A 23,189-nucleotide genomic window follows, 5' to 3' on the forward strand; every position below is an offset into this window, starting at 1 on the left:
CTATGTTCCCAGAGCCTGATGTTTTTACAGTTCCATGTTCCTATGTTCAGCTCTTTATATGATACGTTATGAAAGGGTTTCCTAAGATGGTTAACATCATGGGGTCATCAAAGGTCATACAGTGAACAATGAGGAGCAGATTTTTCAACAGGAACACACTCTGCCTCAGTTCGGCTAGCTTCAGTGATAGAGTTACCACCCATCCAGGATTTCCCTTGATTGTCCAGGTTTTTGCTAAACTATCCATGAAAAAAATCCATTCCTGGAAACAAAATGTACAAAAATCCAGAATTTCCACATGTTAGCCATACGTGCAAAAGATGGCTTTGATTAGATCAGATTTGGGAAAGGTACACTTCTGGTGACATGTTTAGGCACTAGGCAGCACTTCAATGTTTTAATATTTTTTTTTTATTTTTCAATGATATTGATATTTAATGCTGTGGAGTCCAAATAAAATTATGACAAATACTTGAAAGCAACATATCAGTGAACAGATTCTCAGTCTTGTTCACTGAAATGTTCAATCAGTGTGAATCTTAGATTTTTAGATTTTATTTAACGAACATACAGCTGTGTGCAAAGGTTTGCACACCCCTGGACAAATGACATGTTTTGCTTATTTTTCTATGACTGTATAAGATTAAAACACGTACATTTGTAAATACACCAGACGGCATATTTAGTTTATCAATTTATTTTCCAGTTGACAAATTATGACTGATGCAATCTGAGGACATACAGCAATTTCCCATGAAAATTTCAATGAGGAAACATAGAAACTTGGGAATACGCAACCCTGAGAACACAGCGCTGTTACCAAATTTCAAACAGGGAGCACGTGGCCTGGGGAGCATAGAACACAAGGAAATATAAGGCCCTGGGAAGTCAGGGATGACCTCATCTCACCCACTTACAGCTGTCTAGCCATTTTTCATATGGTTTTGCATTGCGCATGAGGGACTGTGGATGATAGAAGGTCTCGAAAGATACACCAGCTGAGTCCTTCACAGGGCTCATTTCTCAGCGGTGCAGGCTTTGGCGACATAACAGCCGAGACATGTGGAGTAACATGACTGTATCGCTGTGCTTTAAGACAGAGTGATGCTGAGTAGCCAACATCTCACAGATTGCAGTGCTTTTACACTTCAGTTGAAACAGTTTTCTGCCACTTACAGTTAGAACACTCAAGATACAGTTGAGTGTGGGATGATAATCAGAGAATCAGTGAGCACATAGACACAGCCACGTTTACGCATCCAAACACGTTGCTTAACGTCTGAGGCTGCTACAGAGGCCATGATTAAGATGTGTTTACAGTTAGAATGAATGTTGAGACAGAGTAACGATGGATGAACAACAGGATGGAGCAAAAGCCTGATTGATTGTAACACACAGTCACACCTCACTTAGCTCCGTACACTACCAGTCAAAAGTCTGGACACACCTATGTATAGGGTTTTTGCACATTGTCACTATTTTTCACATTTTAGAATAACAGTGAAGACCTAAGGATGGGCGATATGGCAAAAATATAACGATAATTGAAGACATTTTAACAATACTTGATATGTAGCATGATATGTAGCTTTTTTCTAAATCTGATAAGATGGCATATACAAATAAGCCAATAACATGTTTAAACAATGCAACAAAAACTATGTATACGTTCGCTTTTTCACTTAATCCAATTCCCAACCCAATTATTCTCTCTTTGTAAAGGAACATGGAGTGGATCATTGTCCTTTAGGTGCTGTCAATATCCATGATTTGCTCAGAAATGCATATTGTGATGTAATTTATCACAATAATGATAAAATATCATCATAATGCCCAGCCCTATGAAGATTTCAGATATAAGAAATAACAAGAGGGGTCATACAGTGATCAAAAACAGTGTAATATAATCTTACAGTTTGGATTTGTTTAGAAATTAGCCTTCTGTGGCCTTGAGGCAGCTTTACAGACCTTTGGCATTCTCTCAAGCAGCTTCACAAGAAGCCAACTGAGATGCTTTTCCAACAGGACTGCAGAAGATACACATATACTGAGGCCGAAAACCACTTGTCAGAGTTTAAACATATACAGTTCTGTGCAAACGTCAGAGAGAACCATTCACTTATGACTTAAAACAGATATGAAGTACAGTTTATTCGAAACACATACTCAAAAGAAAACTGCACAGAAGCCTCAACATGTAACTATACTATCAGTTTTTTAGGATTTAGTGTGTCCACGCTTTGCCTTTTTTACAGCTTCCGTTCTTTCCAGGAGACTTAGTTTTTCAAAGAAATCTGCAGGGATACATTTCCAGACCTCCCACGTTCAGCCCTAATAGTTTTCTGCTTCTCACAATCCAAGTTTGTCTTAGAAACCAATTCACTTGCATTTGTGTTTAGATAAACATTCACACACATATATACACACTATAGGGATTTTCCATTTATCTACACCTGTTTTTTAAAACCAGACCCTAACTTTCACCTCAGAAACCAATGAAACCATTTCAGCTTTTCGGTTTCAGTTCTAGGCTGCGTTTTGCATTTTCCTTCCATGCAGACCAGAAAAATGTCTGTGCAACAAATACTGATAAATTTTGCATCTACACACTTAAACCTTATGGTTCTTGAAGGGTTCTTTAGTAATGAAAATGGTTCTATATAGAACCATGAACATTCAAAGAACCCTTTGCATGATTAAAGGGTTCTTTGCATTGTGAAAGTGTTCTTCAGATTGATGGAGAATGTGCTGTAGATGGTTCTATACAGTACCTTTTTGAAAAGTATTCTATATAGCGCCAAAAAGGGTTCTTCCATTGTTATGATGCCATGCTTTTTACAATAGAAGAACCCTTTTTGGTGCTATACAGCCATTCATGGTTTAAATCAGCATAACTGGCCTCAATGCTGGAGTCAGTAATCAGGAGAGTCAGGAAATTTCCCCGTGGGCCAGTAACTTTTTGGACCAGTTACTATGAGCTAAAGTACAAAGTCATGCATGAAAGCCCAAGAACACTCAACCAAACCATAAACGTTACATCCAAGTGTATCTGGAGTAATTTAGGGGTTAAACAAGCGGCCCCCACCTCAAGTACCACAGGCCTGGTTTGCTAACTGTAACTGAGTCTCGAGTAGTGGATAGAGATTAGATGAAGCTGTTCGCTTCTTATTCTCGTTTCCCGTTCCGCCCTAAATGATGTAGAAGTTATATTCAGACGGCTGTACGGGTGCTACAATGTAACTTCTACACTATTTACAGTGGAACAGAAATTCAATCAAGAAACTAACATCAGCTCTGGGAGATTAGCATATAAAATTCAGCACATTGTGAATTTGGTGCTCGCTAATGCAACAGGAAGCTCTGCAGAGGTCAGTGCTGTTTTTTCCATTACATCATATCTAGTTCACTAATTAAAGCCATTTTCCTTAAGTATATTACTACACATTTGGCTCCTATTTCGCTGTGTGAACCTGTAGAGCTGTAATTAACATGATTTGTTGCCAAAGCTTTGAGGATTTGTTTCTGTTAGCACAATAGCATTCGTGCGCTAATCTTAGCTTGGCTTACACTGCACAGGCTTCATGACCTACAACTTTGGCAAGGGCTAAAAATAAAAATAAGAGCCAGGACTACAAAAGTGATTGTATGTCAGTCCTTTTTCATTGCATATTTAAAAACTCATCCATGAAGCAGGACTGTTAGCTGTGCCAGTTGCATAGGCTCTGGTTATTTCAATGGTTATGCGAGCCTGGGGAGACAGAATGTAACTGCTGGACCACTTAAGGAGGAAATGGAAAAATTCAAACAAGAAGCTGGAGGAAAAGGAAGCTGCTTTCAGCTTCATCAAGAGTCGAGAGATATGAAAAGGGATGAGGTGTCTGCTTCTGCTTCTGCTTGACAGGTGGGTAATATTAATGTTAACTTAGGCCAAATCCTATTCTTCTTTTTACCGCTACCCCTTGTTTTCGAGTGTCACCCTAAGCCCTTGGAACTGAGTTACAATGGATAGTGGTTAAAATCTTGCCCTACGAAATGGGACAACCCTCAAATAAACAAACAAAAAAAAACATTACTTCATTAACAATGCTACTAGTGGTGCTCTGTAGGCAACCTGGCCCGTCTTCAGTGACAGCAGAGAAGGGAAAAGTTCAGCTCCTCACTGCTGGGCTTTAGTTACATTTAGGGCATCATATGCTTTCAAAGAGGGGCTATAAGGCAATTGTTCATTATCGCCCACAGCTAATTCATTGGTGATACGAAGCTGAAGTCAGATATTCACCAGCTTCTTGTTCGAATTTTACCGTTCCACCTTAAATGGGGCAGCAGTTACATTCAGGCGTCAATATTGCTGGACTATTTAAGGTGGAACGGGAAAATTAGCTAGCTAGCTACCGAAACATTAGCATACTATTAGCGATTTGTGTGCTTGTTATGAAGAAAATGACCATAATACATTGGAATGACATTAAACTAAGATAAAACAATGGTTATCGTAATTTTTTAACAGAGAAAATTCGCACATTTGTGGGTTTCTTTTGTCTCTCGCTCAGCCATCTTGCCAGTTTTTCTTTTTTTCTCATAACACTCAGTTTGGAGTGCGTCTCTGAAAAACCTTCGTTTGGGGGGCCATGTAGCCCAAACACTTTGCCCTACCCCTCTATCTCAACAAAAATTGGGACACCCTAACCCTAGATGTGAACGCGCAAAACAGAGGGCTAAGGGCTCAGTGGCAAGGGTAACAACCTAATGTTACCTACATTTCTTGCTGTGTCATTGTTCGCTCTAACGTTATAACATGATATTTGTCCATACAAAGAGTTTTATGGCCAGTTTTAAGGACCTAAGAAAGTGTTGTTTGCCTTGGCAGTGTGCATCCATGAATTTGGATGGGCTTTTGCTGTTAAATTAAAATATAACAGTTGTTCTCCAGAATTGCTTACTGCACCTTTAAATGTGGCATCCAACTTTTTTTCCAGGATGTAACATGTGAATAATCCCCATTATATCCCAACTCATGGTTTGAGAGAAATAATCAGTAACATGTAACAAACACTGACAACCACACACACACACACACACACACACACACACACACACTCTCACCGATGTACTGAGGAGTTCCACACAGGCTCCTGTATTCCTCTGCTGGGGTGAGACGCTGGGCCAGTCCAAAATCAATTATCTTAATCTCTGGGTGCTCGGCCTTTTTATCTGACAGCATGATGTTCTCTGGCTGTTTAAAGAAAAGAGAGATTTGCAGCATAATCTCATTTCCTCATCATGAAAGCCAGATGTGCACGAATAACATTCCAAGTCAAAGGTCAAATCTTAATGCTGTGTATTATACTAACGCTTAAAAACAGGATCAGCTGAAAAATGTAGCTGTAAAAGCATTTAATGCGATAAGCCAGGAGCGTGTTTTATCTTTTACATTGTCCAGTGAATCAGCATTGCGTTTATCCTGGTGTAAATCAGGATGTAACAGTAAAGCAACCTGCAACTTGTTTACAGTCCTCAACGTTCACTACAGTGAAAAGAACAAGCGGGATGTTCTTTTTCTTGTTGTCACATCTAAAGCCTTTAAATTACAGCACCAGTCAAAAGTTTGGGCGCACCGACTCAGAAGTGGTTTCCTCAATGTTTTGTATTTTACACACAGTAATACTGAAAAACTGTGCCATATGAGGATCTTTGTACCAAGTTCAAAACACTTTTTAGACTTTTGACTAACTTGGATGTTTGACTAAAATCCTTTTACTTTGAGTGACCCTACACTCTTAAAATAATGGTTCTTCAAGGGTTCTTTAGTAAAGAAAATGGTTCTATATAGAACTATGAACGCTCAAAGAATCCTCTGCATGAATTAAGGAATTCTGTGCATTGTGAAAACGTTATTCAGATTGATGAAGAATGTGCTGTATATGGTTCTATGTAGACCCTTTTTCAAAAGGGTTCTTTATAGCACCAAAAAGGGTTGTTCTAGTGTTTCGAAGTCAAGCTTGTAACAATAAAAGAATGGTGCTATATAGAACAAAAATAATACATTATTTGGTGCTATACAGAACAATAATCACACTATTTCATCTTTACCAAATGTTTCAACAGTAATAATTTTAGCTGATTTTAAGCAGAAGCTAAAAACGCTACCCAGTGCGTAATAAGCAAACGCAGCTTTGTACAGACAGCAGAGGGCGCAAGATGCCATTTTCATAAAACATCAAAGTCAACATCCTTTTTATAAAAAACAAAAAAATACGATGATTGCATGAATGAATACATACTTAACATTAAACAATGTTAGATTTAACATTCTGGAGGCACAAGTTTACTACATTTATAACAGTTTAGTCAATGTGTTTTGCTTGCACAACCTTAAGTTCATTACTGGCTAGCTAACTGATACTAGGCTAGGTTCTTCTAGCGTGCAATCCATCAATAGCCCAACACAGTGGGCAGCAACCCACATGTTAAGAAGAGTAACTTTGTCCATTCAACAAAAACCTAACTACCTTAGGAGCCTCAACATTTTATGTCCATTTTAGCATCTTGGCTGTAAATATGTCTCATATGTGCTGATGTAATAGTTTGGGCTAAAAATATAATAAAAACGAAAACGCAGACTTACTTTGCTCTGCTTTGAGCTTTAGCTCAGCTATAGCCGCTTTTCTCGCACCTCTGGAAGGGAACGTGTCTTCAAAAGTAATACTGTTTCTTGTAAAATGTCTTTCAATGATCGGCTTTTTACGAGGCTGAAGTCGCTTCTCATTCGCCAGCTTCTTGTTCGAATTTTCCAGTTCCACCTTAAATGGTGCCTGAGGCGCCAGAATGTAACTGCTGCGCCATTTAAGGTGGAACGGGAAAATTCGAATGAGAAGCTGGCGAACGAGAAGCTGACTTCAGAGTTTCTCCTTACAGATTAAACGTATCAGGAAACCAACTGTAGTGCTTATAAATGCAATTAAGTCCATTCGTCTCTAAATTATCAGTGTTCTTTCTCTTTGCCTTTTCGTTAGCTGCTAGCTAGGCGAGCTAGTTGTTGTTGCTATGGTGACTAGGAGTTTGCGCGCCAACCTTCAGGGTTAAAGGGTGAATTAGCAGTTATAGGTGACATTAACTCCAGCGTTAAAGGCCATTTATTGTTAAAACTGTGTTAAAATGATCAGAAGAGCTTCATTTTACTGCAAAGGAGGATTATTTTATTTTTACCTAAAACCTAATTCTGCTGTGGAGCTGCAACAGGGCAGTAAAAGAGCTGCATATTGCCGACCCCTGGTCTAACAGCTAATTGTGATCCTGTATCTCTATCTGTGGTGGTTTGCCCTAATTCATTTTAGCCACTAGCCACAAACGTCTCAGTTTCACAGCTCTGTGTTTCTTCTGCCACAGAGATCTCTGATGATAATCCAAGGCAAATATAAACTAGATTCATGTGGTGACACTGTTAAGAGTACAAACAGCTTTCAACTAAAATGTCCAACTATAAGGCTGTATGCTTATAGCTTTTCAGGTAACAGCAGTTCCCAAAAGAAACTTTCTTAAGATCACATTTCCTGACATTACTGGGTAAAAAGTTGAACCTAATGCTTTTACTGCAATTTTTGGAGCTATTCTTTCATTGCTGTCTCTCTATATACAACTAAAAAGACTGATTAACTGATTCTGAGAATTCCCACTCAGACTTGTTGTATTAGGGATATTCTTTTCTTTATTTTTTGAGCTTCAAAAAAATTAGAAAGTCTATAAAAGTCTCATCTCATAAATTCTCTACAATCTGGGGATCATTTTTTTAGTATGTTAATAAAAAAACACATTCTGACCTGACTTTGTCCAGTTGAGACGATACTTCCTAGGAAATTGGTGGGGCATTATTACACTGCACCCATTCCATTAACTAATAACCAATGTGATCTTTTGCTGTATGTGTACATATACACTATGTGGACAAAAGTATTGGGACACACAACAGTCCCATTGCCACATGTGCAAAAAAAATCAAGCACCTAGTCATGTAGACTGCCTTTACAATCATTTGTGAAAAGGATGGGTCGTTCTAAAGAGCTCACTGAACTCGAGCATGGTACTATAATAGGATGCCACAAGTCAGTTCGCAAAATTTCTTCCCTCCTAGATATCCTACAATCAACTGTGAGTGGCATTACTGAAAAGTGGAAGAAAATGGAAGGAGGAACCACAGCAACTGAGCCACGTAGTCTCAGACCACGTAGGCACACAGTGCATAAAAGCCACCAACGCTCTGCTGACTTAATAACTGCAGAGTTACAAACCTCCTCTGGCCTTAACATCAGCACAAAAACTGAGCACCAGGAGCTTCATGGCATGGGTTTCCATGGCCGAGCAGCTGCATGCAAGCCTTACATCACCAAGCACAATGGCAAGCGTCGGATGGAGTGGTGTAAAGCACCGCCACTGGACTCTGGAGCAGTGGAAACATATTCTGTGGAGTGACGAATCACGCTGCTCTATCTGGGAGTCTGATGGATGAGTCTGGGTTTGGTGAATGCCAGGAGAACATTACTTGCCTGGCTGCACTGTGCCAAATGTGCCAAGTTTGGTAGAGGAGGGACGATGCTATGGGGTTGTTTTTCAGGGGTTGGTCTAGAACTCTTAGTTCCAGTGAATGGAAATCGTAATGTTTCAGCAGACCAAGACATTTTGGACAATTGTATGCTTCCAAGTTTGTGGGAACAGTTTGGGGAAGACCCTTTTCTGTTCCAGCATGACTGAGCCCCAAACAAAGCAAGGTCCATAAAGGCCTGGCTGGGTGAGTTTGGTCTGGAAGAACTTTACTGGCCCTCACAGAGCCCTGACCTCAACCCCTTCGAACACCTTTGGGATGAACTAGAACAGAGATTGTGAGCCAGACCCTCTCGTCCAACATCAGTGTCTGACCTCACAAATGCCAGACACTCTCCAACATCTTGTAGAAAGCTTCCCAGAAGAGTGGAAGCTGTTATAGCTACAAATGGGGACCAACTCCATATTAATGCCTATGGATTTAGAATGGGATGTCATGAAAGCTCCTGTAGGTGTAATATGTGGGTGTCCCAATACTTTTGTCCATATAGTGATTGTGAATGTATGTATATGTTTATTTATTCATAATTTATTACTTATTTTTCCCCTTTGTTTCTCTTTTCTTTTTATAGATTTTTCTGTATTGCGTTATATTTGATATGTCAGTGTCACTGATCTCTGTATCCCAATGAACAAAGCTGGAAAAAAAGATCACATTTTCTTAGAAGAAAAGCATCTTAGATGCCCAATTACTGAACTTTTCCTTATAAACTCTTTTTTAATTTACATTAGCTGACAGCTCGGCCCTTTCCCAACACGTAGCACATGAACAGTGAGAAGCAAAACAGACACAGGAAACATTTTTACTACAGGAAACTTGTTGGCTACGACAAACAGCTTTGTAGCATGCTGACTCAAAAGTAAACTATTGTATATGACTCAGTGTAAAGCCTTTATTTTCAGCTTGGGCTGTAAACATCTTAATTAAAGACAGTATTCTGTGAAACCTCTAGCAGTTCATGCAGCACACTTCATACAAATGTTAGTCACTTTTTTATGAAGCTACACTTCCAAAAGTAGTGTCCAAAAAGTCTTTTGAATGCTCCACGTTCATTCTCTAATCAGTCCACTATAAAGCAAATGCTATAGAGCCCATGTGTCAAACACACAGTCCTATCTGGCCCGCAAAAGTATTTTTTCATTTTAAGTTTCACAATGCGGTGCCCTATAGCCCCCAGCATGCACTGCAGCGTAATGTGCTCCGACTCTCCTACCCCGACAACAGTCTACGGGACAGTGGTTACGCCTCAATTCTAGACAATTCCACACCAGTCATACTACCAAAATGCATTTCAGCTGCAGTTCAACCAGTATAAACACTTAACATTAGCTCAGCAGCTCAGAAAATAAGCTCAAGTCTTAATGAACTTGCAGCAAAGAAAGGATGCCAGGTGACTAGTTCAAGTAAATAGGTAGGTTTAAAAGACTGAGGACCTGGGGAAGTTTAAATTTTGAATATTTTAAATGTCCATGTAATATTTCAAGGTCTTCTACAAGTGTCTGTGTTTTGCTGTTTAAGTTTTTGCTTATTTTGAAGAAAAAATGGCCAGTTCGGGTTCCAGCACAACATTAATTAAAAAGAAATAATTTTTTTTTTTTCTCTGGCCCACAGATTTGATGAGATTTTTTAATATGGCCCTTTTACTGGTTGAGATGACACCCCTGCTACAAAGTGAATAGGGAATGAGTTAACAAGTGAGCCATTCTAAACACAGCTTTTTTGTTTTGGAAGAATATGTACGACCATTATTTTCTGAACAAAAGCTTCTATTTAAACAATTCAACATGATAAATCTAAATATTTCAACTTCATTTAAAAAAAAATCAAAAAGATCTTAAAAGGCATGGAAAAAATAAAATAAAAGAAAGTATTATTTTCACAAGTGTAAATTTAGGGGTTAAGGTTTGGGACAGACGCCTCCCAACATAAATGATTATTTTGTATATATGTAGCTTTTTAGTGTCCTGGGTTTAAGTATATCATAACATAATCCTTGCAAATATCTAAGGTTTGAATACGTTTTTAAATACTTTTTTAACAGTCAAGCACGTCATTACACATCAATGTTTAATGCAGAAACCTCATAATTCACTTTGTAAGTAGCATTTGTTTATAGGCTAAGATAATGGTAAATTGTGCTAGCTCCCTAATGTGATTTTCAGTGTTATGTTTGCACCAAGCTAACAGTGGTGTACACTTCATATCAGCTCTCTAGCTTAAACTCAGACATTTGAAGCTCAAAGATATTCAAGTAACATAAAATATTCATAGACTGTCTTATTTGAGGCTATTAGCCTGTTAGCTATTTGCCCAATTTACCCTTGTGAGGACAGAATATTGTCCAATTAGCCCAAAGAGAGGCTGTAAACTTCACTAAAGAGTCAAAACAGAAATTTAGTCTTAGCAATATGTGACATTACATTGCTGATTTAGACCTTCCTGTCTGTCAGAGATGTCCATGTGTCTAATAATGGTGTAAGTATAAAGGCTGGATGAGTCAGGATTCCCATGAGGGGGAATAATGAGACAAATGCATGTCCAAACTTTTGACTGTTGCTGTACCTCAGCAAAGATCAGTTCTGCAACTTACTGTGCTCGCTCTAAACTGTTAACGTTGATAAACTGAAGACTTTATTGTGTTAACCAGATGGAGACTGTTGATGATTTGAGCCTTTGCACCCACCTTCAGGTCAAAGTGGGCGATCTGTTTGCTGTGCATAAAAGCAACCCCCTTCAGAATCTGCTTCAGGAACTCGATCGCGTCGTTCTCCATCAGGTTCTCCTTCTCTGCGATGAAGTCAAAGAGCTCCCCACCACGTATACTAAAAGAGTGGACAGAAACAGAATGGAGAGATCACTTTTCAAACCTTATGTCCTCAAAAATGCTTTCAGGAAGAACAAAAAAAACATTTTGCATGATAGTCCTTCGTGGAAAAAACATTTAACAAGCAAACATAGCCACGTGAACTGCTCTCTGAATGTGTTACTCAGGAACTATCACAGTGAATCCAACAATAAAGGCAGCATGGAGCCTCTTTTATACAGTGATAGGGAACATGGAAGCACACAGAAAGCTGCAGTTCCACATGCTGATCCATTTTCTACGACTGCAGTGCACAAAGCCACTAGGGGCGGATTTTCATAAGTTAAAGGGGATACACACAAAGACTGCTAATGTATGAGAAGCAAAGTGAGACACAGCTCCTGTACAGCTGTACAGCTCCTTTCATACACAGCGGCAATTCAAAGTGCCTCACACAAAAAAGCATTAAATAACAAAGCTTATGATATCCTGAGATCTGGCACCTCAGAAAGGCATTTGCAAAAACATAGTTACAGAAAAATAAAATCAAAGTCAATTGCAGAGAGAGTTAAACGAAAAGATTCAATATTTTGGCAAATGTACAGGTTTTTAAGGGGAATTGCAAAATAAATGTGTTTAGAATTTAATTAAGATGAGAACAAAGTCATTTACAGTGGTTTAGTGGGAACTGCTCCTTTCTAGAGAAACTCACTTAGTCAGAATTCTTCACAGTGGTGGTGATAGGAACCAGACGTCCAGAGCAAAAAATTCCACTGAAACCATCTCAAAGAATTCACTATGTGAAGTTATACTGCATGATGCCTCAGACGTTGTTTTACAACAGTTTTAGACAACATTTTTTTGCCTAGACCATATTATTTAAAACATATGCATGGTGGCGAGATATATGCAGGGTGTTATAAGGCAAAATAGTTCCCAACATAACTTATTTCTTCAGATTTGTCACTATTTTACCAACATTATAAGTAAAAACCCAGATGATACAGGTTTAGTGGTTGTAAATAAAACTGTAAAAAATTAAAATGTAGACATTGTGACTCCTGGTTCTTATCGCCACCACTGTAAAGAAATCTGCTTTGGTAAATTTCTCTGCAATGAACCATTTCACATCAAACCAGTCTAAGTAACTTTGTTTACATCTCAGCAACTGAACTAGGCAGAAATAAAAAAAAAAATTGGTGAGATTCCCCTTTAAAGGCGAATCTGTTTTGAAACCTTTAACCCTTTAAGCCCTGAGGGACTTATATGAAAAGTCATCCAAAATGATCAAAATCCTCTGGACACTCGACAGTCCCATGTCTCCTTTTCTTCAGTCTTTGATATTCTTTTGATGGGAATATCATATGGGGGCAAAACAACAGGCTCAATCTATCTCACTGTCTTCAAACCCACCGTCCCCCCCGAGATACATTTTGAAGCCAAGAAGTCCATAAATCCACTAGGATACCATAGATGGTTTAGATTTAGATTGTCAGCAACAGCTATAAACAGTCCTTCTTATAAATAAGGTCATAGAAACATGCTACAAACAAAGCCAAACAATCTCCAGGAGCACTTGCACTTGCAGACTAGGAGCTGCCTCAGGACGCTCACTTTAAAGGAGTCATATCAGCACACCATGTCAAACGTTTTTCGGAAAGTGATACATCAAGTACACACGCACATACGCATACACAGTCACAGATAAATCCTTCGTCTTTAAATAGTCAGCCCCATTGGTCCCTTGGTATCGGCTCCATTGTGTGCAAAAGGTTCTCCAGTGGAAAATTCAGGCCTACATGCTTCCTATCATGTTCATTAGCAACACCAGCAGAGTACACAACTCGTCCCATGCTGCTACCTGATCCCTTCTTTATCCTGTCCCGACACTAATCTACTGTAATAGTCTGATTGAAAGAGTAGCTGTCTATGTGACGGGATGCAGACGCTAAAAATATAAATGCCTGCATGTGGGATTCTTTAAATTCAAGCCATTTAATTCCACTCAGCTAGATCACAGGTGTTGCTTATCAGTAGCAGCCATTCAAAAGTTTGGAATCATTGTTTTCAATTAAATAAAACAGAGGTGGTACCGATCCGATACCAAGTATCAGTATCAGCTGACATCTTCAGAAAATGCTAGACAGGATGTCAGAGGGAAAACTCTGTTGTTAGCTGTACATTTTGTCTGTTTGACAAGTTTAAGCATGATGGCCTACTGTTAGATGCTCTTCTTAAAGGGTCCATATCATGAAAAACCAAACGTTTCTTCCTTTTTTAAAGCAAAAGAGATTAATGTGCTATGTAAGTGTTAAAATTCCCAGTCCACACAGTCTGCACATGGAAATTAAGTTGCAAAAACAGCCTGTTTTGAATTTACTTGTTTGTACTCGTGTCACAAAAAACAACACATTTCCGCAAATCCACCTAATCAGCCTACAACAGTTCAGCCCAGTCCACTCACGCTGAAGTTTTACGAGTGTTTTAACCTGGCCTGCTTTTTGAATGAGGCACAATACAGAGCAGCCAATCACAGCAGAGATCATATTTACATTTAAAAATATCGGTCCTAAAGGCACAGCGACAAAAACAGCCTGTTTAAGTCTAAGGGATACAGAGAGGCTGGAAAATGGTCAGGTAAAAAATTAATTATGACTGTTTTTGGTGCAAGAAGCCATATAAATGAAATAAGTGGACCCTTAGGGGAGACAAGACAAATGTAGAATATAAGCCTTTTAGGTGAAGTGTTTCTATTAAACATAGCTCATTTCAAAGCTAAAAGAAAAAAAAAATCAAATATTGGTCAATACTCAAGGTTTCAATATTGGTATTGGAAAAGAAAATGTGGCATCGTGCCATCTCTAATACGTGTTCGCGCAGAGTTGGACAAACTTTACAGAATGCTACAAATTACATTTCACCTAATGAGAAACTTTAGCGGACTTTATTATGTTATCAAGAAAACGACACTCAATCTATACTAACAGTTACAAAGTATGTACAAATACAATGTAAATATCTTTTCATTAGGCTGAATGCAGTGTTTACTGTTTCCCATTAAAATTCTTTGTCATTCATCAGCACAAGAGAACTGACGATTGAAATAATAATAAAAATGTGAAAATTTAATAAACAGAATATATTGAAAAATATGAAAGTACAAAAACGAAAAAAGTAAATGTACATTTAAAAAAAGTAAAAGTTATTATAATAGTAAAAGGGATGTTTGCCAACATTCTGTAAAGCTTGTCCAACCTGGCAGCAGTTGCTATAAAGAACACTAAATGCATGCGTATAATAATTCCAACACGTGTGAATAAAATGATTCTAATATGATGGTGAGCATCTACAATTCTGTAGCTTATTTCAAATAATTTGTACAAAGCTGTAAAAAAACATTTTAGATTGAAGAACTGAGCTGTAGATGCTGTAGATGAGATGCTGCAGACCATCAAGAATGAAATAAAATCCAGAACTTCAGAATTTCAAAAGTGGTGTTCTGGTCCCAAGGCAAAAAAGTAAAAAAAAAAATGTAAATAATAAATATATATAAAAAAAATTATTTATGATTTTAGAACTTCTTGCTAATCCTAAAAGGCTTGAAATATTGACAACATTACTTTTTAATGTTTAGCTTATATTAATTAATGTATCATTGTATATAACTTACATAAAGTATATATAAAACAAATGTTTGCATGTTTTAGGAATACAGAAATTATTAACATGACAGGTAATTCCAGACTTTTGAATAGTCTGTTTTGTGTTCTTTCCACCCCTCTCTCTCTCTCTCTCTCTCTCTCTCTCACTTTCTTGCTCACACACTCACAGCTCCACGACGAGGACCACCTCGGCCCTGCTCTCGAACACGTCTTTGAGGGCCATAATGTTGTTGTGCTGCAGGGCCTGCAGGATCTCCACTTCACGCTCCACTGTCTTCCTCTCCAGACCCAGCCTGCTGCTCACGCTCCGCCGGAGCTTCACAAACTTTCCTGCCCAGCACACGCCGCTGGCCCGCTCTCGCAGCTCCCGCACCTGACCAAAGTGACCACTGACACCAACATACAGAGAGGTTACACCAGAGAGAAGATCCATGAACTTCCAAATACTAAAGGAGAACCATTTCTGAAACCACTTCTCTTACATCTACTGTTCTCCTCACATCGTCCTTCATTAAATTAATATTCCAGCTAATCTTTATATATATCAAGATGGTTTGAAAAACAAACAAACAACCAAAAAAAATCTCCATTTTTTGTTATATTGATTTTTCTACATAATTTGAACACAACAGCTGTACTTTATACAGGGTGATTCAAAAAGATTCATCCGATTTCAGAGCGCCATATTTTTAAAAACCGCCAGGCGCCTAGGAACCAATCACATACCAATTCAAAGAGGGGGTCATAGAGTTTCTGACTGTCAGTGGAAGATGGCTCCCTTCAGTCTGCGAGGAGATGGAGACCCCTGAGCAGAAAGTGTTTTGCGTTCTCCACTTCAATAAGAGTGAATCTGTCATAACTGTGCAGCGTGATTTTCGTGGGCAGTGAACATCCAACAGCTCAGAGCGTTCGCCATTGGTTCCACAACACTGGATGATCTCCGAAATCGCATTGAAAGAGCTGTAAGTGCAGTGACACCCGACATGCTCAATCGAGTATGGGATGAATCTGACTATGGTGTTGATGTTGTCCGTACAGCTAGACGAGGATCATACTGAGCACTTGTAAAATTACAAAATAAACCTTATGCTTACTTAAACCATTTACAGTTTACTGCATTGTTCTGATCTTTTGAAATCAGATGAATCTTTTTGAATCACCCTGTATTCTGTGAACACTTCATGGTGAATGGACCAATAGCAAAGCTCTAAAATTACCTGGTATAAGATCTTTCAATTAACGTACACTAAAAGTTAAGAAAGTCTTTGCAAAGTTACTATTTTCAAGATATTTTTTTGGACAGCACCAACATTAGAAAGTTCTTCCCTCAGGAAAACTACTCCCATGTCTAAAGTTAATACAGCTTAATTAAAAAAAAATACTGAAGACTGTATGTCATCTGCTGACAGCCAGCGACTGCCCAATGGATTCTATTACAGTCACTGAGTTTTCAGTTCCTTTGTAAGAACAAGAAAGGTATCAAAATTATTGTTTGTGGTAACTGATAGTATGATACAGATATGTCAGACAGATGCCAGACACTGAAGTGCTCCTTTTATCATATATATATATATATATATATATATATATATATATATATATGATAAAATATACATTTTCTGGTCACAGTTCTTGTCGCCTGCTTTGGCACTATTGCTCCCAGACAGCTTGGATGATCTTTAACTTTGAGATGTGAAAACCTGGACATCTGAACAGCACATTGACGGGCAACATCATCTTGTTTCTCTTCCCTTCTAGGAAACTTTAAATCATTAAAGTTATTGGTTTCTGAACATTCATATGTTCCACCCACCTGCCCAGTATCTCTCCTATCTCGTAAAAGTCCTCCACGTTCTGCAGGTTGAACTGAGCCATGGCACTGCTAACCTTTTGTCCACTCTACGGTCCAAGCAGCGCTAGTCCTGCATCCTGTACGCACAGAGAGAAAGCCAGTCATGTTAAGAGGTGGTAGGGAGTGAAACAATGGCTCCAGGGGTTTGTGTGCCAGACTGTTGGGAGTGGATTGGAATGGCTGACTTCATTTCTTTAACTGGAATTAGATTGAGACTTCTGGCATTCAGCAACACTCTGATTGGTTAGAGGTAAGTGTTTTTGGTGATGCGTTTTCATGTCCAAAACATACCGTGTTGAGTTCACTACGGCAAATGTATATTGTATTGTATGTTTTAACCCTCCTTCAAATTTTTTCCTTGGGGTCAATTTGACCCCACCGATTTAAATCTCTGGGAAGTATCAAAGTTCTGGTGGGAATTATGCCCCCCACCCCCACATGACGTGAACTATCAGTGGTTCTCACAGTACCACAGTATGGTATGTTAGGTTAGGGCCATGACGCAGAAGGATTTTTTTTGAAGAATATAAAATGTTATGTTATAGTGATCTCAATATCATCCAAAACAAGCAAAACAATGTGTGTAAATATTGACATTTATGTTTTATACAGCTAAAACAGTCTGAGACCAAACCGACCTCAAAGTACATCGACGCATACAAGATGTGTACAGGACATTATAAACATACCATCATGTTAATTTTATGTTTACCCAGTCGCCCCCATTACATTAAGGAAAGTCGTTACATATGAAGCAAAAAAATTACGTCATTTATTTATTCAGAGACGTTAAACACTACATAGGGTCAAAATGACCCCAAAGATAACGAGATGGTTAAATAGCTTGGTGAAAAAGCTAAAATACCCCAAATGCACATTGCAAACTTAATGCCTAAAACATCACACCTCAACAACTTTGCTGAGTTAGCAAAGTGACATATTTCCAAGAGGAAACATAGTATCGGGGAGGCTCTTCAAGCTAGCTGACCGCTTTTCCCTCAATGATTGGTGGGATTGTGGAAGGGGGAGGAGAAACATCATATAATTGGCTAATGTTATTGGTCCCCGCCTGCTGCTGCAAAACGAGAACACATTTTATAGGCAGGCAATTCACCACATTTCAATTTAAGATTACTGTAAAAACAAGAATCTTATCTTTTACATGATATCCCAGATAACAAGCACCTATCAGTCCACTGGCTTGATAAGATCAGCGTCCTGCTGACTGTATGTCACTGCTGGTCCACCCTGAGACCACCTAGATTATTGTCCTGCATACAAGATCTAACTAGTCCTTAATCTCCTCAAAATGATATAAATGCACAGTCTTTTAATTTGGAAAATAAAGTAAGATAAATGTTACAAACAACTGAGAGAGAAAAAATGAAGGCCTAGGCCTGATACGATTGTGTTGAAAATGTTGATGCCGACACTGAGCTAGATTGGTTACAGCTGTATAACTGGCATTATTTATGATGTTACTGTCAAAATTATTTACTAAGCTAATTAACAGAGAAGTCAATATCAATAAGTAAACTGCACTGTGAGTGGAAACCAGCGCTGAAAGTGGCATTTTGTCTAACACTCTGCTTAATCACCAGTGGGCCGCCCAGAAAACGCTCAGCAAAAAGCCAGGGGGATGCCAGCTTTGCCACCCGTGGGCACTGTCCTCTTGCTCTCTGGGTATGATAAAGATAAATTATGCTTCAAGGGGAATTTCCATCATTTTTTCTAAATTCCTACAAAATTAAATGATTAAGATGTGACCAACGTCATTCAGAGTGGTTTGGTGTGAAATGCTCCGCTTTAGAGAAACGTACTGAGCCAGAATTGTTCTTGGTGGTGATAGGAAACAGATGTCCACCTCTAAAAGCTCCCTCTCAGAAAGTTATTACATGAAATAATTACAAAAATGCTGCCTGATGTCAGAGACGATAGTTTTGAGATAACAGTTTGGCCCAAAATGTGTTTTTATAAACTAATTAATGTCATAGAGGCTCATGTAAGGTAAAATAACCCCTGGTTCCTATCAACACCATGGTAAAGAAATCTGTTTCTCAACAATGAACCATTTCACATCAAACCACAAAAAGACCAGTTTTGATTTGTGATTGACTTTAAGTAATCTCACCTTATAAGGTACGACATAAAGTATGGCACACTATAAAAAGCTTCCAGATGGCGCTTTTATATATAGCAGTATGCTGGTGTTAGAAACCACATAAACAAGTCTATTTAAAGTCAACATGAATAGGAAATCAGAACACGTTTCTTCCTTAACATGATATTTCCGAGTGAAACAAGCTACTCGGGTGAGAAATAATTGTGAGCAGGACATGATTTTATTCTTTAGGATTTGACTGGATCGCTAAAAGCAGGCGTTCCACAATGAACAGAGTCAGACTCTGGTGGTCAGCAGAATCTGTTTAGCAGAAAAAGAAAATAATAAATAAAAATAATCAGATTTTGTCAATACATGAAGCACTACAGCATTCTGGTTTGTATTTTTCTAGTTTCTGAAACACAATTCATTAATTGTTGAAAACTTGATTTTATTATTTTCTTTTTACTTTTTAAGACAGGTGAAAAGCTGGTCAGCAGGCTTAGCCTCACAGTCTCTCAGCCTCATAGACTAACAGTCTCGCAGCCTCTCAGCCTCACAGACTAACAGTCTGACAGTCTCTCAGCCTCATAGACTAACAGTCTCTCAGCCTCATAGACTAACAGTCTCACAGCCTTTCAGCCTCTCAGCCTCACAGACTAATAGTCTCACAGTCTCTCAGGCTCACAGACTAACAGTCTCACAGTCTCTCAGCCTTACAGACTAATAGTCTCACAGTCTCACAGCCTCTCAGCCTCACAGACTAACAGTCTCACAGCCTCTCAGCCTCACAGACTAATAGTCTCACAGTCTCATAGCCTCTCAGGCTCACAGACTAACAGTCTCTCAGCCTCACAGACTAATAGTCTCACAGTCTCACAGCCTCTCAGACTAATAGTCTCACAGTCTCATAGCCTCTCAGGCTGTCAGACTAACAGTCTCTCAGCCTCACAGACTAACAGTCTCTCAGCCTCTCAGCCTAACAGACTAATAGTCTCACAGTCTCTCAGCCTAACAGACTAATAGTCTCACAGTCTCTCAGGCTCACAGACTAACAGTCTCACTGCCTCTCCGCCTCACAGATAAACAGTCTCACAGCCTCTCAGGCTCACAGACCCACAGTCTCACAGCCTCACAGACTAACAGTCTCACAGCCTCTCAGCCTCACAGACTAATAGTCTCACAGTCTCACAGCCTCTCAGGCTCACAGACTAACAGTCTCTCAGCCTCACAGACTAATAGTCTCACAGTCTCACAGCCTCTCAGCCTCACAGACTAACAGTCTCTCAGCCTCACGACTAACAGTCTCACAGCCTCTCAGGCTGTCAGACTAACAGTCTCTCAGCCTCTCAGCCTAACAGACTAATAGTCTCACAGTCTCACAGCCTCACAGACTAACAGTCTCACTGCCTCTCAGCCTCACAGATAAACAGTCTCACAGCTCTCAGGCTCACAGACTAATAGTCTCACAGCCTCTCAGCCTCACAGACGAATAGTCTCACAGTGTCACAGCCTCTCAGCCTCACAGGCTAACAGTCTCACAGCCTCACAGACTAACAGTCTCTCAGCCTAACAGACTAATAGTCTCACAGTCTCACAGCCTCTCAGCCTCACAGACTAACAGTCTCACAGCCTCACAGACTAACAGTCTCTCAGCCTAACAGACTAATAGTCTCACAGTCTCACAGCCTCTCAGCCTCACAGACTAACAGCCTCTCAGCCTCACAGACTAATAGTCTCACAGTCTCACAGCCTCTCAGCCTCACAGACTAACAGTCTCTCAGCCTCTCAGCCTCACAGACTAATAGTCTCACAGTCTCACAGCCTCTCAGGCTCACAGACTAACAGTCTCTCAGCCTCTCAGCCTTACAGACTAATGGTCTCACAGTCTCACAGCCTCTCAGCCTCACAGACTAACAGTCTCTGAGCCTCTCAGACTAACAGTCTTACAGCCTCTCAGCTTAACAGACTAATAATCTCACAGTCTAACAGCCTCTCAGGCTCACAGACTAACAGTCTTACAACCTCTCAGGCTCACAGACCCACAGTCTCACAGCCTCTCAGGCTCACAGACTAACAGTCTCTCAGCCTCTCAGCCTCTCAGGCTTACAGTTTCCCAGCCTCATACACTAATGTAACGTAATGTCAACATAAACAATCTAAAATAACTCCAAAAAGAGAAATTAAAATTAAAAGGAGTAAAACGAGGAAAAGAAAGCACGTTGTCCGCCAATTTACATGTTAATGCAGCCGGAAGTGGAGAATGTTTTTGTTCGATGACTGGTGAGGGGGATGGGATGGGAGGAAAAACATGTTAAGATATTATTGGTCAGTATAATTCTTCTTGCAGAAATCACTACACTTCGATCAAAGATTCCAGAGAAACAAGAATTTAGTTTTTTGAATGATACTGCTTGTGCTTAAAGTGAGCATGGACACGAACTAAGATGGTAAAAAGGGTCCATTTTGATTTAAGGTTGACTTTAAGATTACAGGTGCTGTGAAGAAATGAGCAAACTTAAACGTTTTGGCCGATAGAGGACATTCTGGGCTAAGAGGAAAGCTATCTCCCATCTATCGCTTTCATATGTTGGTGTTCTCTGTTGGGCACTAAAAACCTGGAGAGCCTGTTTTTAGTAATTCTTTACAGATGCGAAGCAGCTTCATTATGATCCAGAACAATGGAACAGTAGAGGTATTTGGCACTGAACAGTACAGCCAACATTCTAGCACCCAGGCTAGAACTGCAATAGTAGTTTCTAACTCTTTGCTAACAAACAGCTTACTTTGAGCTAATGATAGAATCTGCTGTTAGCAAAAAACATGGGAAAAAGGAAGAGACTATCATTACTTTCCATTGAGAGGCCCAGGAAATGGACAATTTACAAGATGACCAATCTGTTTTGTCTTGTATTTAAGCTCAGCAATGTACAATCAGCATACGCTGGGAACACACAACATCGGGTACATTCCTGGCACGTCTTTGCTGTTTGTTACAAGAACACATCTGTAAGTCATTTTGCATTCTCTTCTTTTCAAAGAGTGCACTCATCACTTTTTTTCCAGGATTTTGCAGCGTAAATCATTTTCTTGTTTCAGCTTGCTTGATCACTCTTTCCAAGTTGATCACTATAGCTATTAAAACCAAAGCACAAGAACATTCGTCATATTTTCATGAATCCGCAAGCAGCCGCACACTGGGGGACTTCTATGAAGTCACTGGAGAAACAACAGCAGCTACAATAACAAATCCTGGATGGTTTCATTCATTTAATTAAGTACAATAGATCACTTGTTCATTGTGGAGGCTATCAGGCCATGCTCTATCACCAAGCCAAAAACAAACACATCGCGAACAGTTATAAAACGATAAGTGCTGCTTTTTTCTTTTATTGCTGCATAAAATAACAGTATGTCAACAATAGAATGGATGTGAGTGATAACAATATATGACCGGGAGGGTCATTAAAATGCACTAATGCATTCTGTTTTATTCATTTTAACAAGTTGACTCAACCGTAATGACTGGGAATGCATTAAATAGGATGTCTTTTAGTAATTACATACTAATAATACCTACATAATACTGTATAAATGATTTTATAGCAAAAATATACATCACCAGTCAAAAGTCTGGACACACCTACTCATAGTACATCTTTTTTTCACATCTTACAATACAGAATGGAATTAATGTTGGCCTACTAATTTGGAAAAACAGGAGTTTTAAAAACGGACTGATTAAAAGCTACAGAGAAAATGCAATTCCTAACAACCACCTGAAAGACCTGGCAGACCATCAAAACCGTCCCCATCAGATAAACAGCACTTAACGCTTTCATCTTTGAGAGAGAGGAGAAAATCAAGCTGCTTCAGATCTGGAAACATCCACCGGTGTTTCTGTCCATCCTTCCACTGTGAGAAGACGACTCAGCGCTGTGGGTCTGAAAGGATGTGTAGCTGTCAAGAAGAACCTCACTGAGAAAAGGAGACGGACACATCAAACAAAGAAGCTGAACAGTGGACTTACCACCCCAGAATCCAGAACTCAACATCACTAAATGTGTTTGGGATTACTTGGATCATTCAAAGTCAATGAAATGAAAAAAGTTAATGAAATGAAAATAGTCTACAGTAATACTACAGAGATTTCTACAGTATTCCTATAATAATTT

At 39.2% G+C, this 23,189-nt stretch overlaps 1 protein-coding gene across 1 annotated transcript in view; it reads right to left on the reverse strand.

The window, feature by feature from the left end:
* LOC118797159 (death-associated protein kinase 2-like) overlaps positions 1-23,189 on the reverse strand; it is a 37,711-nt gene that overhangs the window by 9,009 nt on the left and 5,513 nt on the right. The window contains exons 2-5 of the mRNA XM_036556412.1: positions 16,875-16,990; positions 15,229-15,450; positions 11,280-11,418; positions 5,104-5,233 (exon numbers count right to left, since the gene is read on the reverse strand). Of these exons, the coding sequence (XP_036412305.1) occupies positions 5,104-5,233; positions 11,280-11,418; positions 15,229-15,450; positions 16,875-16,936 (553 nt within the window). The 5' untranslated portion in view covers positions 16,937-16,990. The remainder of the gene's footprint in view (positions 1-5,103; positions 5,234-11,279; positions 11,419-15,228; positions 15,451-16,874; positions 16,991-23,189) is intronic.

The sequence above is a fragment of the Colossoma macropomum genome, unplaced genomic scaffold (assembly GCF_904425465.1).
Source record: "Colossoma macropomum unplaced genomic scaffold, Colossoma_macropomum, whole genome shotgun sequence".
Taxonomy (NCBI): domain Eukaryota; kingdom Metazoa; phylum Chordata; class Actinopteri; order Characiformes; family Serrasalmidae; genus Colossoma; species Colossoma macropomum.